This window comes from Cryptomeria japonica, chromosome 10 (assembly GCF_030272615.1).
Source record: "Cryptomeria japonica chromosome 10, Sugi_1.0, whole genome shotgun sequence".
NCBI classification, from domain to species: Eukaryota; Viridiplantae; Streptophyta; class Pinopsida; order Cupressales; family Cupressaceae; genus Cryptomeria; species Cryptomeria japonica.
Genome location: NC_081414.1, coordinates 447334952 through 447356081, shown reverse-complemented (window position 1 = coordinate 447356081; position 21130 = coordinate 447334952). Strand labels below are relative to the sequence as shown.

At 40.0% G+C, this 21130-nt stretch overlaps 1 protein-coding gene across 7 annotated transcripts in view; it reads left to right on the top strand.

Annotated features, from left to right (window-relative positions):
• The window catches only part of LOC131067540 (probable histone-arginine methyltransferase CARM1), a 253344-nt gene that overhangs the window by 190175 nt on the left and 42039 nt on the right, over window positions 1-21130 (top strand). For all 7 annotated transcript variants that reach the window (XR_009111832.2, XR_009111833.2, XR_009111834.2 and 4 more), the window contains exon 12: window positions 2787-2890. Coding sequence is in view for 4 of the 7 variants with exons in the window: in XM_058002590.2 (XP_057858573.2) it covers window positions 2787-2890 (104 nt within the window). In the remaining 3 variants the exon portion in view is untranslated. The remainder of the gene's footprint in view (window positions 1-2786; window positions 2891-21130) is intronic.

Here is a 21130-nt window from a genome sequence, read left to right as displayed (position 1 = left end):
ACTACGGATTAGGTCATTGTTGGTGTACGTTTTATCATGCACCAAACATTAGAATAAAATGTCATCGACACTTTACACAATGAACAAAAATCACGTGTTCATCAAAGATATGAGCAAAAGATTCACCATAAATCAATACTTATCAGATCTCGCATTTGTCTAACATCTGTGAAATAAAATCTAAAGTATGATGATGGATAAGAACCATGCAAACTCCAAAATAAGAGAAGTAATCACCATCAATTTGAACAATTCATTACTTATTACTTTGGCAGTTGTAAGCAACAATTTACATATCAACATGTTTTGCAGCATGCTCCCATGTTTTACAAGTGAGGGGCGAGCTCAATTTATAAGCTCCTCAATTACAATTCAATGGCCAAGATTGATTTCAAATCAACGATTGAGATTACAAAATAAAACCCTAATTAGGGTTTGTTACAACTAACTACCCTTCAATCGATGAGAAAATTACATTTGGGGACACTTGTCCTTCTGCTAAATATATACCAAGAATAAAATAGAAAGTTGTTGCATTGTGGTGTATGCCTTCTAGAAGCCTTCGTGTATAAGTCAGGTTCATTGAACCTGCATGTGTTGACTTGGAACAATCTGATTGGTTGGAAGATGACAAGGCACCACTTTAGCATGTTGATTGTCCTCCTTGGTCACTTTGTTCTTCTTCCACATGCTTGCCTTAGAGTATCTTTCCTTGCTGAAGACTTTGTCCTTTGCACTTGTCAGATGAAGTGTGAATCCTGAATCTTCATAACAATAATTTTTCCCAGCGATGAACTATTTCCCAGCACTTATTTTCCAATATCACTCAATAATTTCATATTCGTTGTATGCCATCATTTTGGCCACTAATATTGAAGTCGGTTGGATGGGTCGGAAGTCAGCCTAATAGTTATAATTTATCTATTCTGAACTTCTTAATCAGTGATTACTCCAATAAGTCAGCCCAATTCTGATTGGTTTTAGCTACAAATATTTATTTATTAGTTGTGGCTTGTCTAATATAGTTTACCTCTTTCTTAACGGCGAGGGGCATGACAGCCAAACTATGGATGGAGGCTCAAAAACCAATTTCACCTTCCTCAATATGTGTCAAATGAAACACGTGCAAAAGCTTGAACCATATGCAGAGTTTCGTAAGTCAATGCATGATATACAGACACACACGTGGATTGTAGACCGAACCAATACATTCATAGCCTCAAATCTATACACACAAAAAAACAAAACAAAACAAAGAAGCATCAAACAATGCATATGTGCCAAACATATTTTTGGTTGATTGTATGACCTTTGAGATTCTTCTACATCATCTGAGTCATTTTGTTAGATTCTTGTTTTCATCAATTTTACATTCTATTTCAACTTAGTGAACTTATGGACTTGTAGGATAGGACCTCAAAGTTTGTTCACATGTTTGCTATAATAGCTTTACAAAGCTTTACTATTCTTTTTTTTAAGGGGTTTGTTATTTAACACTTGTTTTATTTTCTCGGATTTCCGAGTAATAAAACGTACTCTAGGAACAAAGTTGATTGTCCTCTAAAGTTCTGATTATCTTAAAAAAATGTTGTCAAAGAAAAATTAATATTCAAGAAACTCTTATTTTTGAGATTCCCTCTTTTTTGTGGTGGCATGAGAATAGGTACGTTTTTTTTTCCCTTGCAATTGCTATCTATTAGAAAAATAATATGGGAAGTGCATAAGACATTAAGTTATGTGTTCCTTTTTAACAAATTACTATAAAATCATTCAACAACCAAAAATATGAGACAAGATTTTTCTACATGTATATGAATGAAGAGGGCAATATGTAATAAATTCTAATCTTTTATATTTTACTATGTTGTCACTGCTGCCCTCATTTTTGTATTTTTGTTGTTCTGCAGTAGTTTGTTTGTGTTTTAGTTTCCTTTTATGTACTGTGAGTCTGAATATGGAACATTTCGTCCTTATTTTGGATTTGAAATTCAATCAGTTAGGGTTTTTAGTTTATTGATTTGGCATGATATAGTACTTTAATAGTTCATATCATATTGTTTTATTAGGTCCTATGTAGGAAACCTGTTAAGGAGTTTCCAAAATTAATCTACAGATTGTAAAGATTCACAGTACTGGAGGCACCCTTTTCAATGGTGGCAGGGAGAAGTTTTTGCCCGGTTTCCCTGTGTTGTCCTATTTTCTGGAAGCAAAAAACTGGTGGCCATCTCAAGACAGTATATAGGATTTTATTCTTTTTACACTAGGATTCTATTTAGGTCCCTGAGATTTCTGTGATCCTCTCTTTCTTGGAGTTTCAATGCAAACATACAAGTTTTCCTCCTCTTTTTTTTTTAGCTATTACTAATAGCTAGATCTATTTCTTATAATTTATTGCTCTATTTTATATAATAGCTACAATGTTTTCCATTTCTTTAACTGTTTCAGCTTGTGTTCTTTTCATATTGCTTTGCTTTTATAAACCTTTCACCTAAACATAAAATGTCTCTCACTGATAATTTTACCTGCTTTCTTATATCTTTACTCATGAGAGCATATGGTTGATGCATATTTTGCCCTAGATTTCTGAGTACTCCGTTTGGTCACATGCTCTTTGTTTGTATATTCATTGAATGTGTCTTTTTGATATTTAATTTTGAAGATGGGTTTGACAACAGCTGTTGTCTGCTGAAACATTTTCCTTTCTTTTTAGGCTTGTGTGCCATGCTTAAATTGGTAACCTAAGGATAGAGTACCTTATTTTGATAAAAGACATGTTTATTGCACAGGAAGAAGAACTGTATGAAATTGACATTCCCTTGAACTTCACTGCATCAATTGGCACTCGAGTTCATGGCCTTGCATGTTGGTTTGATGTTCTTTTCAATGGAAGGTAATTCCCAGTATTCTTTATGTATTCAAACTTCCAGAATTCATTCTTTGTTTGTTTCACGTTTTCTATTCTTTCTTAAATGCACAATTCTCATTTTTTCTGTGAAGATTATGAATTACTTTGAGAAGTGCTATGGGTACTAATTTGAAATATTGTGTTATTTAGTATTTGAATTCAATGTTGACCATACTTGTGGCCCTTTCTATGATGCAAAAGTATTTTTATTTCATTGAAAAGCTGCATTCAACATCAATGAAATTATAAGTCCTGGTGTGAACTGCTTTTCAGGAACAGGTAAGAAAACACATTATAAGACATTTAAGCCTCAGAGCATGTGAACATTCTCACTATGACAACTAAAGGTGCAAAGAATTGTTATTCAATTTTACAGAAACTGTTTAAAACTTTACCTTCTAGAATAAAAGTATTGGTACTTAAAAGGCTAAAATTAAAAATTCAAGATAGGTATCATCAGTCTGATTGAAATTATTGATCGTGGGAACTTTAACAGCCATCCATTCACTGCAAACCATTTGCAGAACCAAAGTTACTGAGTACATCATTATTAACGGTCTTGTTCACGTGCTCATAAGCTTTGTTGGTATCTTTTGTATCCTTATTCCTACAGTCTTCACTTTATGGGATGAGTATATGTTCTGATGAACTGTAATAATTCTATCCAAACATTATCTGGTTGCATTGAAACCACTTTGTTCTTTGGTAGTATAATTAAGTATACTTGTCTTAGCAGAAATCTTAACTGTAGAGCTAGATGGACCTGGAAATATCCTAGGTTTATAATACCAAGAAGGTTTATCCCTTTATTTAGGGATGGATTTTCTTTCCCTGGCCTATCCACTTGTTCTATAACGTCATTGGCAACAATATGCTGTAACTACTGAAAAATTATGGCCTGAAAACCATATTCATCTACTCCTCTAATAATCCTTAGGAGGTTCTTATGGAGCTGTAGTATGTACATTTGTTTTTTTTGTGTGTGTGTTTGTATGTTTGAGTTTGATATAAGAATAAAGAATGTGATAGAAAGTGCAGAAAGATGTATTGCAAGATATACAAAATTATAACAGCAAATAGAAATGAGATAGCCTGCAACTACAATGCTCATAACCAGCTATATTCTGAAAGTACAACATAGAAGTAAAACTGAAGATACCCAGATGATTTTTTTACAAACATTTATTTGAGATAACCATTTACTGGTAATGTTGAATAACAAACTACAATAGTAGCAATCAGCAAAAACTCTATCTAGAAATCCTTGGCGTGCATCACAAATGCATCCAGCTTGGAAGGCTTGAAGAAGACTGATCAAACAATGCTGAAAGTGCTGTAAAATATCAAATATACAAACCAAAACCCCAAGTGCCTACTCCTGGAAATCTTACGCCCAAAAATAATTGTGTACAACAAGCTGCAAGGAAGTACGACCAGCAAATAAGAAGGTACGACCAGCCAATACAAAGCATGAAGAGAAATAAACTCCTCCAATCCTTCCTTAATCAGCAACTATGAATAATCTCTGTCATCAGCAACCCTGAGACAGAATAAGAGGATCAAATAAAATCTCTATTAAAGCTTCCATGTCATTCCTGAATGAAATTGTTGTCATTTTAGGACACTCTTTGTCCTTCAGTAAGAACCGATCAGAGATACGATCCATGGACCAGTGCTGCCCCAGTTGATCAAGGAGAAAAGCAGAAGAATTATGAAGTGTGAGGTGTTGCCTTGCTCGGAGGAAGTTCCTCCCTTAGCCTTTTCTTCCTTCCCTGGAATTCCGGAACCCCTAGGTTCCGAAGTTCCTTCTCTTTGCCTTCTCTCTTTTTTTTTTTTTTTTCCTCCAGAACTTCGAGGTTTCGACATTCCCTCTTCGTTTTCTTCCCTTCCCTGGAACTCTGGAACACCAAGGTTCCGAAGTTCCTTCCCTTTGCTGCCTCTCTTTTCTTTTCCCGGAACTCCGGAACCTCGAGGTTCCGAAGTTCCTTCCCTTTGCTGCCTCTCTTTTCTTTTCCCGGAACTCCGGAACCCCGAGGTTCCACAGTTCCGCCCTCTCTTTCCCCTCCTCTTCTGTTCCCCAGAACTCCAGAACCCCAAGGTTTCGAACTCTTCTTCTTCCCCTCCCCCGAACTCTGGAACACCGAGGTTCTGAAGTTCCTTTGCTAAGTCTCGCCTTTTCCTTGCCTCCTTCTCAGTTCCCTGGAACTCCAGAACCCCGAGGTTCCGAAGTTCCTTTCCCTTGCCTTCTCCGGAACCCCGAGGTTTCGAAGTTCCCTCCTGGCTTTTCTTCCTTTCTTTCTCCGAAACTTCGGAACCCCTAGGTTTTGTAGTTCTCTTCCTTTGCTTCCCTTCTTCCTTCCCAGAACTCCGGAACCCCGAGGTTCTGAAGTTCCTTCCTTAGCCCTTTTTTTTTGTTCCTCGGAACTCCGGAACCCTGAGATTCCGAAGTTCCCTCTTGGTCTCCTTTCACCTTCGCGAAACCCCGGCACCCCGAGGTTCCAAAGTTCTTTCCTTGTCTTCCCCACTTCGGGAACCCGAGTTTCCGAAGTCCTCGGACTTCTTTCCAGCTGGCAACACTTCCGGATGGTGTGATCAACACTCGAAGATTTAAATGCTCTGATGACTTTTGTGACTTGTGCACCTTCTTTTGTGGAGCCACAGGGGTGCATTTAATATTTTTGGCAGGATTTCCATCAAGAGAGGTACAAGGCCATGCTTGTTGTGGTGACTTATGTGATGTCTGCATGCTTTGACTTTAAAAGGTCAGTCAATCCACCCTTCTCAGGGTTGCCTTTTGAGGGTCTGGCTAGGTTGCTTGCATGTACAAAAGTCAAGTGCATGCACTTCCCTGCAGTCCCAGACTGACATTTTCTTGCACACACAGGGGTCATGATCAGTCTTCTAACCTTTTTTCTATATAAAGGCTGTTAAGCCTTATTGTAAGGGGTTCTCTCCCTGCTGACTTGAGCTATTCTATGCTCTTTCACTTCTCTTGTATTTATCTTGCATTTTTGCATCTGTAAGTTTGGCCATTAGCCTTCTAATGAATCCAAATCACCATTCTTGCCTTCCTTCAACTTATGTATGATGTGTATGTTTCCTTACCTTCATCAGAGGTGTATGTTTTGTGGCTCTTTTTTCATATATGTTGTGTTTACTTGTTTCTGAGCATGACTTGTGGGAAATCTTTTCCCCTTTGACATTCAACAAATTCTAACCTCCATACATGCGTTGGGGTCACTCATACAACTAAAGTTATGCATCTCCTGGGTATTTCAGTTGATTCTTTGTGTCATTTCGAGTAGGGAGAGAAACAATCTCTTCTTGGTGCATCACCTCCTTTTATTTCAAGCATTTCTCTCTTCCCTTTACCTCTGCAAGTTGTTAGGATAGGCTTAAGAGTAAGTTTTGAACTATTGAGTTGGTTCAACACATGTACCTGGATTGAGAAGGAAGCCGGCCTTCTCCGGAGATTCAGCTCCCTTGTGCAAGGTTCCACACTTCGGGGTTGTTTCCATGTTTCACAAGGTTGCTGAGTTGATAGCTCAACAAGGGTGCAAGCTTTTGTGATAATAGTTTTTGGCATGCTTGGTGGGACTTATTTTCGATTTTTATGCTAAGGATTCAGTGTTGTTCTTAGTGTTTCAGCCTTTAGAAGGTAGTCACCTTTCAAGCACTTGGTGACTCTGCTCAAAGTCTAGTTCTTGTTCATACAAAGTTCATAACTCTAGGACTCCGAAAACCCTAGGTTTCCAAGTGATCGTAACTCTCGCAACTCCGGAAGTCCGAAACCCCCAAGTTTCAAAGTGCGCAACTCCGGAAGTCCAGAACCCCCAGGTTCCGAAGTGCTTAAGTCTGGAACCCCTAGGTTCCGAAGTGCTTAAGTCTGGAACCCCAGAACCCCGAGGTTCCGAAGTCTCTGCTCAATAGGTTCACCGCTTGCTCATGACTTGTTGCAGCTCCGGATTTCATGCCCATAATTCTTACAAGGGCGTCTTCTAGAGGTAGTTTATTGTTCGAAGAACTCTCATCTTCAGGTTCTAGAAGGCGGAGTGGTAGACCTTCATTATCACCAGTTAGGGAAGTCAGGATTGTAAACACTTCATCTCCCAGGTCTCATTCTAGCCCTCCATTTACAAGACCATTACTGTCAAGGGCTCCCACCACTCATATCAATAGACCATTGTTTCACATGGCAAGAAATCGGGTTTTTGTTACCTTCAATGGGTGGAGTCCCCTTATTTTGACTCAATGGAATGATATATTAGTGGCTGCGTGAAGGAGTATACCATACTTCACTGGTGAAACAGCTACTACGCCCATTGAGCACATTCAAGACATTGCAAACATCTGCTCCCTTCATAATATCACTCAGGATGATGTTGCTGTCAGACTTTTAGCCACATCTTTGAAAGGCAAAGCTTTGCAGTGGTACAGAGGGTTGCCGTCTAGCTCCATTCACAACTGGGATGAATTGGGGGAGAGGTTGTGCAATCATTTCGAAGACAAATGTGATCACCTATCACTTGTGGAGTAGTTGACTACGATCAAGAGGGCACCCCATGAGTTCATGGGAGTTATCAATTTCAGATTCCATAAGACATGGAATAGAATTCCTGCTCTAGTGAAGCCATCTCCAAATCATGCCTTGTTGTATTATCTTAGAGCTATCAACAGCGATATAACTATCATGGTACAATCAATGGGTGGAGCCTCTTTACCGGGTGCATATGACATAGCCATAAGGGTAGAAAATTGTTTGATTTAGGCTGGGAAGATAGCTCCAAGGCCTCCAATGCCTCTCTTCCCAGAAACTCCTACTCAACAACCCACCTTGGCTCCTATCCCCATGGCGTCTGTAGGACAATCATCCACACCCTCTACATCCTCCAATGAGCTCCATGAGGTCCAGGCTCTATTGCAAAATTTTAGCAATGAGTTGGTGACACTAAAGACGCAACAAGCCCAACATAGCAGACCTTATCAGGCACAAAATCAGAACTATCAGCAGAATAGGCCACCCTTTCAAGGGCAAAACCAATGGAGCAACGCCAGGCCTTTGAATATTGTGAACCCCACAGCTGCAAGCAACTCAAAAGCGATAGTTCCAATGCAAAATAACCTCACCCAAGAGCAGGATTGGTGTCAACCATGCAATCAGCCACACAACCAAGGTGCATGCCAAAATGGAGAGTTTGTCCAACCCTTGGTGGTGCAGGATGAGACGACCACTTCTGGCTAGCAGTATGACCCATAGATGGCACACTCGCCGAAAACTCGGCGAGTGACAAAAACTCGCCGAGTTTTTGGACCTGGCGAGTAGTAATGACTTCTACTCGCCAGGAAAACTCGCCGAGTTTTTGCCAAAAACTCGCCGAGTTTTTGTCAAAAACTCGGCGAGTTTTAAAGAAAAACTCGCCTAGGTTAGCATAACAGCAGAAAACGGCCAAAAATACATGCATTATTTGTTTTTCTATATGGTTTTGGGCTGAGAAGGGGGAAACTCACTTGGAAGGGCCACGCTGAGAGCCCACTATGCCCTCAAGTAATCGCCGAGTTTTTTGGTCTATCCGTCAGGATTCATATATGGAATATAACATTTAAGTATAAGTTATATACTGTCAGGATGTTTGAGAGTGGTTTCGGACCTCCAGGAGTTATAATGCAAAATCTAGTTTTTGGAGGATTCTTCAATTTTCCAGACTTAGTCAAATTTCAGGATCCTTCGGCGATGCCCCTTGACCCCAACTTGGGGCCCTGCCCCCAAACCCCCCTCAAAAAGTATAGGGGGAAATTGCGTTGATGGAAGTAGGGAAAATTTAACCTCCGAGTTTGATTAGGCTCCATATAACAACATAATTAGCATTGAAGAAATCCTGGTATTATACATTTTAGAGTTGAAAGTTTGAAACTATGAGTATGAATGATGAAAGTTTGAAATTATGAGTATGAATGATGAAATTTCAAATATGATGAAAGTTTGAAAGTAGTTTTAGCTAGAGCTGGGAAGAGGAAGTTGTATTTACTTTTGGTTTTACAAAAACTATTTACTATTTTGCTTCCAGCCATCAGCATTTCTCATGAGGATGCGATTTTGTAGACACTTTGCATTTAAATATATCTAGAATCACCTTGTTTCTTTTGTGTTATCATTTATTGACTCATTGGATGCATCTTCTCATTAAATTTTGCAAAAAAAATGCATTTTTTATTAAAATTAAGCGTGTTTTTACGTTGCCGAGTTTTTCGCCGAGTTTTTCCGAGTTTTTCCCGAGTTTTCGCCGAGTTTTTTTTTCAGGGGCTTGGCGAGTCGAGCCGAGTCGCGAGTAGTTCAACTATGGTATGACCCAAATCAGCCTAGGGTTGGCACTCAGGCTTACTTGCAGGGGGATTCTACCTTTGTCAATTGGCATGAGGCGAAATTTTGTGGTTTGAATGAAACAAATGGTGAATCTATGCTGCAATATACGAGGTCAAAGAAGAGAGCCATATAGGCTGCCTCACCTTCAACATCAGCCCAAGCTCCAACGCCCAATGTAGCCGCCCATGATACAAGCTAGAATACCTTGCAAGGGAGCAAGAGGCAGGAAGAGGCCCAAGTCGTCCAAAGAGAAAAGGTAGACCTTATAGCGTCAAAGGGGCCTCTAAAATCAACTGGTGTTCCTTTCAACATAATTGATCAGATGAAGAAGGCCAACCTCAACGTCACTATGTGGGAAGTCCTTTCCATCCCATCTCAAAGAGATTTACTTAAGGAGACACTGAAGGACGTCGACCAGTCAGGTGACGAGGCAGCAGTTAGTAGAAAGGCAGTCTCCACCAGTTTGGTGCAACCCAAGGAGGAAGAAGATTTAAGCAAGATCAACAAGCGTCCCCGCTTCTATCTTTCCTTAATCATAGGATATAACTTGGTTCACAACTGCATGATAGATTCAGGAGCTAGTAGCTCAGTCATGCCTAAGAAGGTAGCTGATCTTCTTGGCATAGAATATGAACCTGTGACTAAAGGGGTAGTCCAATTGGATGGCACTTCTATTAAGACAGTTGGGGTTGTTAAGAATTTGAAGTTAACCTTGCATGCATGCCCTTGTTGCACTGTCTTGCAAGACGTATCAATCATCGACCTCCCTTCCTTCTTTGCCATCTGCTTGTCTAGAGACTTCACCGCCAAGATAGGTGGGTACCTGTCTTCTGATTGGTCCCACATGCTATTTTGAACAAGGTATGGTACCAAGGTTACCATAAGGGCAAAGCCCATTGCCCAAAACCACATTGAGCCCTACACCCCCAACCCTATAAACATGAATTGGACTTTGCATGAAGAGGGGGAGGAGTGTATTGTCCGTGAGCCTGCTACTCTTTTGCAAGAGGTCCCTGATTGTTTGCTGGACGAATGGGCCATTGCTTTTTAGTTTGATCCATTAGCTGAGACTGAAGAGACTGGGCTTGGCACCTATTGTATCGATGAAGAGGATACTCCTATCCCTAACCTCATGAATACACAAGGAGACTTAGAGGAGTTATGGAACATGTTTTTTGATGGTTCAAGAAACAAGAATGGTGTAGGTGCTGGTGTGATGCTTGTTTCTCCTGAGCAGGAGAAATATTTCGTCTCTTTTAGGCTTCAATTTGGTTGGACCAACAATGTCGTTGAGTATGAAGCCTTGATCCAAGGTCTCCAAATTGCACAAAGCAGAAAGATCAGATCTTTGCAAGTATTTGGAGATAGTGAGTTGGTTGTTAACCACATCCGATCTCAAAGTGTAGCAAAAAACAACCCACTCAAATCATACAAATGTAGGGTTTGGGATTTGATTGAAGGATTTGAGGCCTTCAATATCCATAGCATTCCTAGAGGTCAGAACAAGCACGCTGATAGGCTTGCAGCGGTTGGTGCTCAATTCGACTTACCAACGCATGTTGCAAGTGAGAAGGAACAACACATCAGGCTTGTTGTGAGGCCTGCTGTCCCAGACAATCAGGTAAATTGGCAAGTGTTCGAAAGCGATCAGTAGATTGTCAACTTCTTGCAAATGAAGCAAAATTTTATGCTAAAAGTCAGTCTAAGCTGCAAGACCAGTATGGAGATCAAATCATGCAGCTCAACTCTAACAAGTTGCCTAAAGGTCTAGTTACCTTGGAAGGCATTTTCAACTCGGATGATTAGTTGAAGAAGAAGATGAACTTGGCTGCAAAGAGGGTGGATTAAACTAGTTGTTTTTGCCGAGGGTAGGTCCCTAAAATTGGAAAGGTGTGTTCCTCAACCGAACAAGAGGCCTTTGGTGAGCTTTGTCAAAAATATGATGACATAGTTGCTTGGACCTATGAAGATTTGAAGGGGTTTGACCTTAGCTTAACCCAACATACTATAGAGCTAAACCCGGATGCAAAGCCACTTAGACAAAAACAAAGGCCTATAAACCCCAAGATTGAGCCACTAATGAGGAAGGAGTTGACCAAGCTCATAGAAGCCAATATCATCTTCCCTATCAAGCACTCCTCCTCGGTGGGCAACCTCGTCCTTGTAAGGAAGAACGTGGAAATTAGACTATGTGTTGACTTCGGGGATCTCAATAGAGCCCCCCTCAATGATCACTATCCCCTTCCCTCTATGGAGCAGATTCTCCAAAAGGTCAGTGGCTCGGAAAGATTTTCATTCTTGGATGGGTATTCAAGCTACAATCAGATCTTGGTCCAAGAATCAGACCAATACAAGACTGCATTTACTACTAAGTGGGGTACCTATGCTTATTGCAAAATGCCCTTTGGGCTAACCAATGTAGGTGCCACGTTTCAAAGAGCAATGGACATGGCTTTCAAGGGGGTATTAGCAAAGTTTGTGCTTGTATACCTTGATGACATAACTGTTTATTCGAAAAATGCAGTTGACCATCTTCGTCATCTTGAGCATGTTCATGAAATGTAGGGAGTATGGTGTGTCCTTGAACCCTAGCAAGTGTGTATTTGCTACTAATCAAGGAAGATTGCTAGGACACATTGTATCCAAGGAGGGCTTGACCATTGATCCAGAGCCGGTTTCGAAGAAATCAAACAAGCAATTGCTCAGGCCCCTACCCCCTACCCTTGTCAATCCTAATTATGAAAGGGATTTTATCCTCTATACCTTTGGAGGAGAATCCAACATCTCAACTGTCCTAGCACAACTGAATGATGATAATTTGGAGCAACCTATTGCTCTCTTTAGTGAGGGGCTAAAGGATGATGAGCTTAAGTATAGCTATGTAGAGAAGCGGGTCCTCACTGTTGTAAGGGCATTAAAAAAGTTCAGACACATGTTGTCTAACAACTGGATCCAGCTCTTAGTTCCACATGCAAGTGTCAAGGATTTCCTTCTAAATAAGGATATCAGTGAGAAGAGGGCTGGGTGGATAACCAAGGTCATGGAGTACAACATCAACATCAAGATTACCAAGCTTGTAAGAGGCAGGGGCCTATGTGAACAACTTGTCTCATCTTCTGAGACCACTTCAGAGGTCGCCCTTGTGTTACAAAAGGATCAACCAACTGGCAACAACACTCAATTCAGTTGGGTAAGTGACATGAGCACCTTCTTAATGGAAGGAAGATACCCCCAAGGTCTGGACAGGACCAAAAGAAGGCATTTCAGGTTGCAGTCCATTCCCTATGTCTTAGTGAATGGCACTCTTTTTCAAAAAGACTCCAATGGAGTCTTACTAAGATGTATCGAGCAAAACCAAGTCAACAGATTGTTAGAGGAATTTCATGATGGCTCTTCAGGGGGCCACTGCTCTGCAAGGACTACGACTGTCAAATTAATGAGGGCTGGTTATTACTGGCCATCCTTATTCAGTGACTCACATAGATGGGTGAAGAATTGCAAGAAATGTGCTTCTCTGGGAAGCAAAGACTAGTTGCGCTACCTCTTCACCCCATCCAAGCAGATCAACCATTCGCACAATGGGGTTTAGACTTCATTGGCATGATAAATCCACCTGCTAGTGCTGGCCACAAGTGGATCTTGGCTGCAACAGATTGCTTGACTTGGTAGATAGAAGCAGTTGCATTGAGGGATGCCACTGAGGCCTCAGTGTTGGAATTCCTAGATGGAATTGTGACAAGATTCGGTGTCCCCTCCACCATCATATCAGACAATGCCAGGGCATTTGTCGGAACCCAAATGAGTTATTGGGCAGTTAAGCATGGTGTATACTTGAAGATGTCATCCAACTATTACCCTCAGGGTAATGGCTTAGCTGAATCTTCCAACAAGAACCTCATCAGGATAATTAAAAGGACGATTGAAGACAATCAGAGGGCATGTCATACTAAGTTGAGGACAACCTTATGGGCTGACAGGATCCCACCCAAGAGGGCAATCGGTAACTCCCCTTTTATGCTAGTATATGGGAAGGAAGCAAGACTCCCAACTTCCCTGGAGTTACCTTCTCTTGAACTAGCAGATCAGCTGGAATTGACAGAGAATGATGCCATGACAGTAAGGCTAGTTGAGCTATTGGAGCTGGAGGAGGTTAGAAGTTAGGCTATGCATACACTTGAGACTCATCAAGAGCAGGTCAAGAAAGTTTTTGACAAAAAGGCGACTAATAGGGTCTTCAAAGAGGGAGATCTAGTTCTCAAGTGGGATGCAAACAGAGCCAAAGCTGGGCGACACTCCAAATTTGATGCTATCTGGAGTGGCCCATATGTCATCACTACTTGCAAGGAGGCCAATGCATTTCATCTCTCCAGGCTTGATGGCAAAATTCATCCAATCCCAGTGAATGGGATTCATCTCAAGCCCTGCTTCTGAAGAGGGTGTTGATCACTATGTAAATATTAGACTAGAGGTTGTTTTGCTTTCACAAGTGCTTGTGCACCTACCACATTCTCCTTAAGAGGGTGTGCGTTCTAGTTTCTAGTTTTCGTCCAAGTGATGGTGCACACATGTTTTGGGTCTTTCATGACTCAGTGCCCAATGGATGCTCAAGGCTTCTAGACTTCATGCTAAGCTGGCAAGCATCTTGTAGAAATCGCCAAAAATGTTGTCATTTTATGACAACCTTGGTCCATTAGTAAGAATCGATCAGAGATACGATCCATGGACCAGCGCTGCCCCAGTTGATCAAGGAGAAAAGCAAAAGAATTATGAAGTGTGAGGTGTTGCCTTGCTCGAAGGAAGTTCCTCCCATAGCCTTTTCTTCATTCTCCGGAATTCTGGAACCCCGAGGTTCCAAAGTTCCTTCTCTTTGTCTTCTCCATTTTTTTTTCTTTCTCTGAAACTTTGGAACCCCGAGGTTCCGAAGTTCCTTCCCTTTGCTGCCTCTCCTTTCTTTTCTCAGAACTCCGGAACCCCGAGGTTCCGAAGTTCCTCCCTTTCTTTCCCCTCCTCTTTCTTTCCCCGGAACTCCGGAACCCCGATGTTCCGTAGTTCCTTTCACTTCTTCTTCCCCTCCCCGGAACCCCAAGGTTCCGAGGTTCCTTTGCTAAGTCTTGCCCTTTCGTTGCCTCCTTCTCAGTTCCTCGGTTCCTTTCCCTTGCCTTCTCCGAAACTCCGGAACCCCGAGGTTCCGAAGTTCCCTCTTGGCCTTTCTTCCTTTCTTTCTCCGGAACTCCGGAATCCTGAGGTTCCGAAGTTCTCTTCCTTTGCTTCCCTTCTTCCTTCCCGGAACCCCGAGGTTCTGAAGTTCTCTTCCTTTGCTTCCCTTCTTCCTTCTCGGAACCCGGAGGTTCCAAAGTTCCTTCCTTAGCCCTTTTTTTCAGTTTCCCAGAACTCCGGAACCCCAAGATTCCGAAGTTCCCTGCTGCTCTCCTCTCTCCTTCTCGGAACCTCAGAACCTCAAGGTTCCGGAGTTCTTTCCTTGTCTTCCCCACTTCGGGAACCTGAGTTTCCGAAGTCCTCAGACTTCTTTCCGGTTGGCAACACTTCCGGATGGCGTGAGCAACACTCAAAGGTTTAAATGCTCCGACGACTTTTGTGACTTGTGCACCTTCTTTTGTGGAGCCACAGGGTGCATTTAATGTTTTTGGCAGGATTTCCATCAAGAGAGGTACAAGGCCATGCTTGTTGTGGTGACTTATGTCATGTCTGCATGCTCTGACTTTGGAAGGTCAGTCAATCCACACCCTTCTCAGGGTTGCCTTTTGAGGGTATGGCTAGGTTGCTTGCATGTACAAAAGTCAAGTGCATGCACTTCCCTGCACTCCGAGAGTGACATTTTCCTACACACACAGGGGTCATGATCAGTCTTGTAACCTTTTTTCTATATAAAGGCTATTAAGCCTCATTGTAAGGGGTTCTCTCCCTGCTGGCTTGAGCTATTCTATGCTCTTTCACTTCTATTCTATGATGTGTATGTTTCCTTACCTTCATCAGAGGTGTATGTTTTGTGGCTCTTCTCTCATATATGCTGTGTTTACTCGTTTCTGAGCATGACTTGTAGGAAATCTTCTCCCCTTTGACATTCAACAAATTCTAACCTCCATACATGTGTTGGGGTCATTCATACAACTAAAGTTGTGCATCTCCTGGGTATTTCAGTTGATTCTTTGTGTCATTTCGGGTAGGGAGAGAAACAATCTCTTCTTGGTGCATCACCTCCTTTTATTTCAAGCATTTCTTTCTTCCCTTTACCTCTGCAAGTTCTTAGGATAGGCTTAGGAGTAAGTTGTGAAGTGTTGAGTTGGTTCAACACCTGCACCTGGATTGAGAAGGAAGCCGGCCTTCTTCGGAGATTCAACTCCCTTGCTCAAGGTCCCACACTTCGGGGTTGTTTCCGTGTTTCACAAGGTTACTGAATTGATAGCTCAGCAAGGGTGCAAGCTTTTGTGATAACATAAACCACCAAAATCCTCTATATTGGATCTCTCACCAACGTGGAACATGAGTATATACATATTTTAGCTTGAAAATGGGAATTAAGGTGAGCTAAATGTATAGCATGTAGATAATAACAAAACAACTATTAAAATACTATTTTGATGTTAGTTTGTCTTACTCCAATTTCACAATAGATGTTCATTGTTCAATATTAGACACTAATTTATTTTAGTTCCTACGAGTTTTCGTGACTTTACATGCTAAATCAATCATGGACACGGATTGTATTAAATGATCAATCTCATTTCAGATTATGTAAAAATGTTAATACTTTTAATTGTTCTACTATATTAACACAAGTTTTATGTAAGAGACGAAAATAAAAAAGTGAGTATGAAGAAGTTAGATGGGAAAATAACATAAAAATTATATTTACATTGTTCTTTTAACAAGATGATGTACTTATAAAGGGTGAAAACAAAAGTAAATATTGGAGTGCATGGAAAAACGAGAAAAAAAAATGGTGGCCAAATTAATAGTATTGATTTAGTCTGACTATTGGACTTGGTTAGCTCTTTGTCTTCAATGTCTCTCCCGACCATGTTTTGTCGTTCTCGATCACTTCTGTTACAGTCACATCACAAGATCTTTGATTGACGCCATCACATTCATAGCATTGCTACTTGCCATGATATGAATTAAATCGTCTCCAATGTTGGAATTCGAAGTCAATCATAGTCTGCAAACCAGGTCTGGCTCGTTGATTTCTTTTCATGATGAATAACGTGGTGGAAAATTCGCCAAGTTTCTATTGAGTACTTGCTGTTTTTTTCTGGTGAATATTCGCCATAAACTTTCTGCTGAGCACTCATTTTTTTGCAAGTACACACTAGGAACTCAGTATGTCCTAAAAGCTCTTTAGACATGGAGAAAGTGTGGAATGCACCAAAAACAAAAATAAAACACCAAAAAAATTCAGTATTTTGCCTTATAAATGCCTCCACTTGAGCTCATTGCAAGAATTTGAAAGACAAATTCAAATAACTTTAAAGGTGGTTAATAAATTGTTTTTGGCAAGTGTTTAGCTTCATTTTAGGTGCTAAAATCTGGCATTTATAAACAATTCCTCATTTCCTAAAACAATTGTATTTCAAATTTTACTTGAAATTTTTTGGATTTATGAACAGTTTTTGCTCATTTATATTGATTTTTTTAATGCATTCATTTTCTTTTTGTATACACTTTTTATTTTATTTTATTTTAACCTTCATATGGGAATAAAATGATAAGGTTATATAAAATATATGCTGATTGAAACTAATAAATGCGGATTTATTATAATTTTAGGCTTAATTTATTTTGATTATAGAAATTTATATTGAATTTAGGCTAATTATTTTTTTATTTTAATATAAAAATGTTGTAGTTTGTACTTGTAGGTTAGATACAATGGCAAATAGAACATCCTTGGGATCAGGACCTCGCTCTACAACAAGCTAAAACACAACCCAATCGATGTTGGTCACACACACTTGTTAGCCGGAGCTAGAGACCTTGCTCATAAATATGGCATACATTGAACAAAACTTGGGACAATTGTTTGCTCAAGATGCTAGATTCCTTATGATGGAAGCATAAATCACCTGAAATACCATCTTGCAAGTATTATTCATCATGATGCCAAGCTTTATTTCAACACCACAAAATAGATAAAATGAAAGAAAAATGCACACCTTGCATTGACAAAAGAGAAAATTACAAAGGGAGAATACACGGGAAACCATAGCTAGTGCTGATGGTCTTGAAATGTAAGCAAAACCAAATGAAAATATTACATTTGAAGGCATATGGGTTCCATTTATGATCCATGCACACAAAGCACATCGACAACCCTCTTCATCAACTTCAAGTCGAGTGTCTACATGCACACCACATAGCTTTTTTGTACCCAGAAACATACTTGGAGCATAACTCCTAGTTGAATGCACGAGGTGGAATAGGGAGGTGCCTTGAGAAACAAATAAGGCATGTTGCAATTTTTGGTACCTAAAGAACCTCCCCTTTAATTGGGAGAATTAGGTAATTGCGTTGACAATAGCATGAAAAGGTTACAAGGAACCTTCTCAGAAAGACTTATGTGGGAGGTTGTTCATGAATGCAATTGGAGAGACTAAGTTTGTTGTGGAATAATAGAGAAAACAATGGTGAAATATGGCTCCACTATCATTTCAGATAGTTGGACGACTGGAAAGAATTGCACCATTACCAACTTTTTGGTAGCTTCAAATGGTGACATGAATTGTTTTATGAAGTCAATTGATGCCTTTAACAAAGTATAAAATTCAAAATCAATGTTTATTGTAAGTTATGTTGGAGGTGGGCATATAGAATGTAGTACAATTTTAATTGACCATGGAGTAGCATATGTGGTGACAAAGATATCGCTTGAAGAGAGGCATTTGTCACTCTTTTGGACCCCTTGCTTAACACGTTACCTTGACCTTTGTGATTGGGTGTCACAAGGTTTTCAATCATTTTCCTAATCTTGAAAGCATTATTGGTTTTTTGACTTCCTTGAGAGAGGTGTTTGTGAGTCAAACATGGCTAGACTCATTGTATTCAAAGGAGCCTAAAGGAGAGAGGGTTGGAAGGATAGTCATTGATTTATTTCTTTTGGTCAAAGAGCTACAAAGAGTGTGAAGGTAACCTCAAAATATCGATTTAAAATTCAAAATGATTTTTTAATTTTCTGATTTTAGTTTTTCATTATAAATTTCGAACTTAAATTTTCTTGTATTTGTAAATTGTTGGTGTTGGATTCCTTGGTTAGAGTTCTCAATTTATTAGAGGGCGTTCAAAACCTAATTGTGTACATTTATAAGGCTATGGATAGGGCCAAAGAGTCCATCTAAAGCTATTAGAAGGTGGAGTACTGTTGTGACGTTTTCACACATCACCCCATTGGAAATGGGGACGCCCTTTTTTTCCACTTCCAACAGCATAAACCAATTTATCAAGTAGCTAGCACTCTAAGTTAGACTCCAAATTGAAGGTTTTTCCTTGCCTTAGGACATCTCAAAACTTGATGGCAAAAGAAGAGTCTCATAGTTGAAAGGTATGCAGTAGAAATTTGTAGTATGGGTCAAATGATGGGAGAATCATCAAAATTGCTTTCGAGGCAAGGCGAACAATGAAATCTCATAGCATAGGTTGAATTAGGGTTTGGAGAGAAACTGTAGAACTAAGGTATGATCTTGTCTTGCATGGTAGCCTTGATGAAACGTAAGAGGATTTAGAATGAATGTGACCTCAAAAGCCGATCAGACATTGAAAGATCTTTGATTCAAAAGAGAGAGTGATTTAAGCTTCTACCAACAATGTTAGTACAAATCAAACCCTTAAGGCCGATTTGCCTTATTACGTAAAGAAATCACAAGTTGGTAAATTCAATCATCTACTAAGAATGAGCACAAAGATGCCAATCCACCTTGAAGAGGCAAAATGATCAAAAGTTGATTGCTCAAGGCAACTTAGCACAAACGAAGGAGAAACATCTGACTCAACAAGGAGGGTTTTGATAATGCAAAAGGTGAGGTTTTGAATGATGCACTACAAATGAAGGTGGAATGGCCAATTTGACAAAGTGATGTTGTTCATGCAAAGGGAAAGAGATAAATTTCATCAAACAACCTTAGTACAAATGATGTCCAAATCTCTGCCCAAGTTTCAAAGTGCAATTGAATGATAACTCTCCGCCCAAGTTTCAAAGTGCAAATGGACCCCAAAAGTTCGCCAAGGCAAGCTTACTACAAACGAGCCTCAAATTTTTGCCAAGGCAAGCTTACTACAAACGAGCCTCAAATCTCCGCCAAGGCAAGCTTACTACAAATAAACCCCAAATCTCTGCCACGATTGTCTAGTACAACTACAAACGAACCTCAAATTTTTCCCAAGGATAGGTTAGTGCAAACAAATCATATTTGGTCACCACTACAAACAAAGCATGTATTGGAGTTGAGGAAAATCAACTCTACAGCTCCCAAAGATCACCTGCATGCAAACTTGTCATAGAAGGAGAGAAGCAAAAAAGCTATGGAGGCCAGAATTCAGAGATCTAGAAAAGAGGAGTCATATTGATTGTGCAACAAGAATGCAATTCAATAATTACAGTTGTTATGAAAATACAAAGAGAGAATCCTTATAAGAGGACATTCGAAACCCTAAAGGAGAAAAACCCTAAAGAATTATAAGATTCCTAAGTTTAGCTTAAGCATAGAGTATAATAGACTAATAATTAAATAAATAATTATTAGCTAATAAAAGATTACTCTAACACCCCCCCTTAAGATTAACTTAGGGAGTAGCTAAAAAACAACTAAGGACTAAAAAAGCATGTAAAAAATGCAGGAAAGCAACAATGGGTCCCGACAACTAGGCTTGATGAGGTACCCATGTACAATAAAATCTCTGTAAAGTGAAGAAAAAGGAGAAAACCCTATGGGAACAAAACTCCTCTCCAAGAAGAGATGAAAGCTCAAGTGAAGGACCAAGAAGCCTCCAAACAAGAGTGTTCCAGAAGATAAGAACAAAAAGAAGAGCATGAAGAACACCACTGAAGCATGAAATAGTTGCAAACACTATCGAAGAGTAACTGCTGATCTGAAGAACCTCCACTGAAATAGAACATGATCAGGTAGAGAAGACTGTAATCTGCATGAGTGCCTTCAAATGACACTACTCGAATCAAATGGCAAACAAAGGCAAACAACTGAACTCGAAGATACAGATGGCATGAAACACCAAAGCCTGAAGAGCTGATCAATCGAACCAAGGAAGCATTAGAACAACAGGACAAAATTCCCCATAATGTTGAAAAGGGAGAGGGATAGGTACACTGAAAATGACGGCCAACAAGAACTGCAGGATGAAGAACCAGGAACATCGAAGGTGCAAAGAAAGTACATAGTGTCGTGGAAGGAACACTCACTTGACACACATCATGAGGCTAATGTCGTGGAAGGAACACTCACGTGACAAAGGTAGATGGCAAACAAAGGCAAACATCAACCCCCCCATTGCATTTTATAAGTAGTGCATGCACAATAAGGCACAAGATGTGCAAGATCCCAAGTATACAATGCATGATGGCACTTTATCTCAATGCGTTTGTATAAATAAAATGCTACAATGATCAGAAGAGACAAAAGATTGGAAACAGAAAGAATAGCCAAAGACGAGACATCCTACTCAAAGAAAGAGATCCCAGGACCTGAAACATCCAAGATATTCACCAGAGTGTTGAAAAGAAAAAAAATGAATTAAATATACCTGGAGAAGAATCTGGAAAGAAAACTCATATGAATGGAAAGAACACAGAACAAGCTTTCCAACGATATAAAGTTTTCGAAAAACAGTGTTCGGATGCA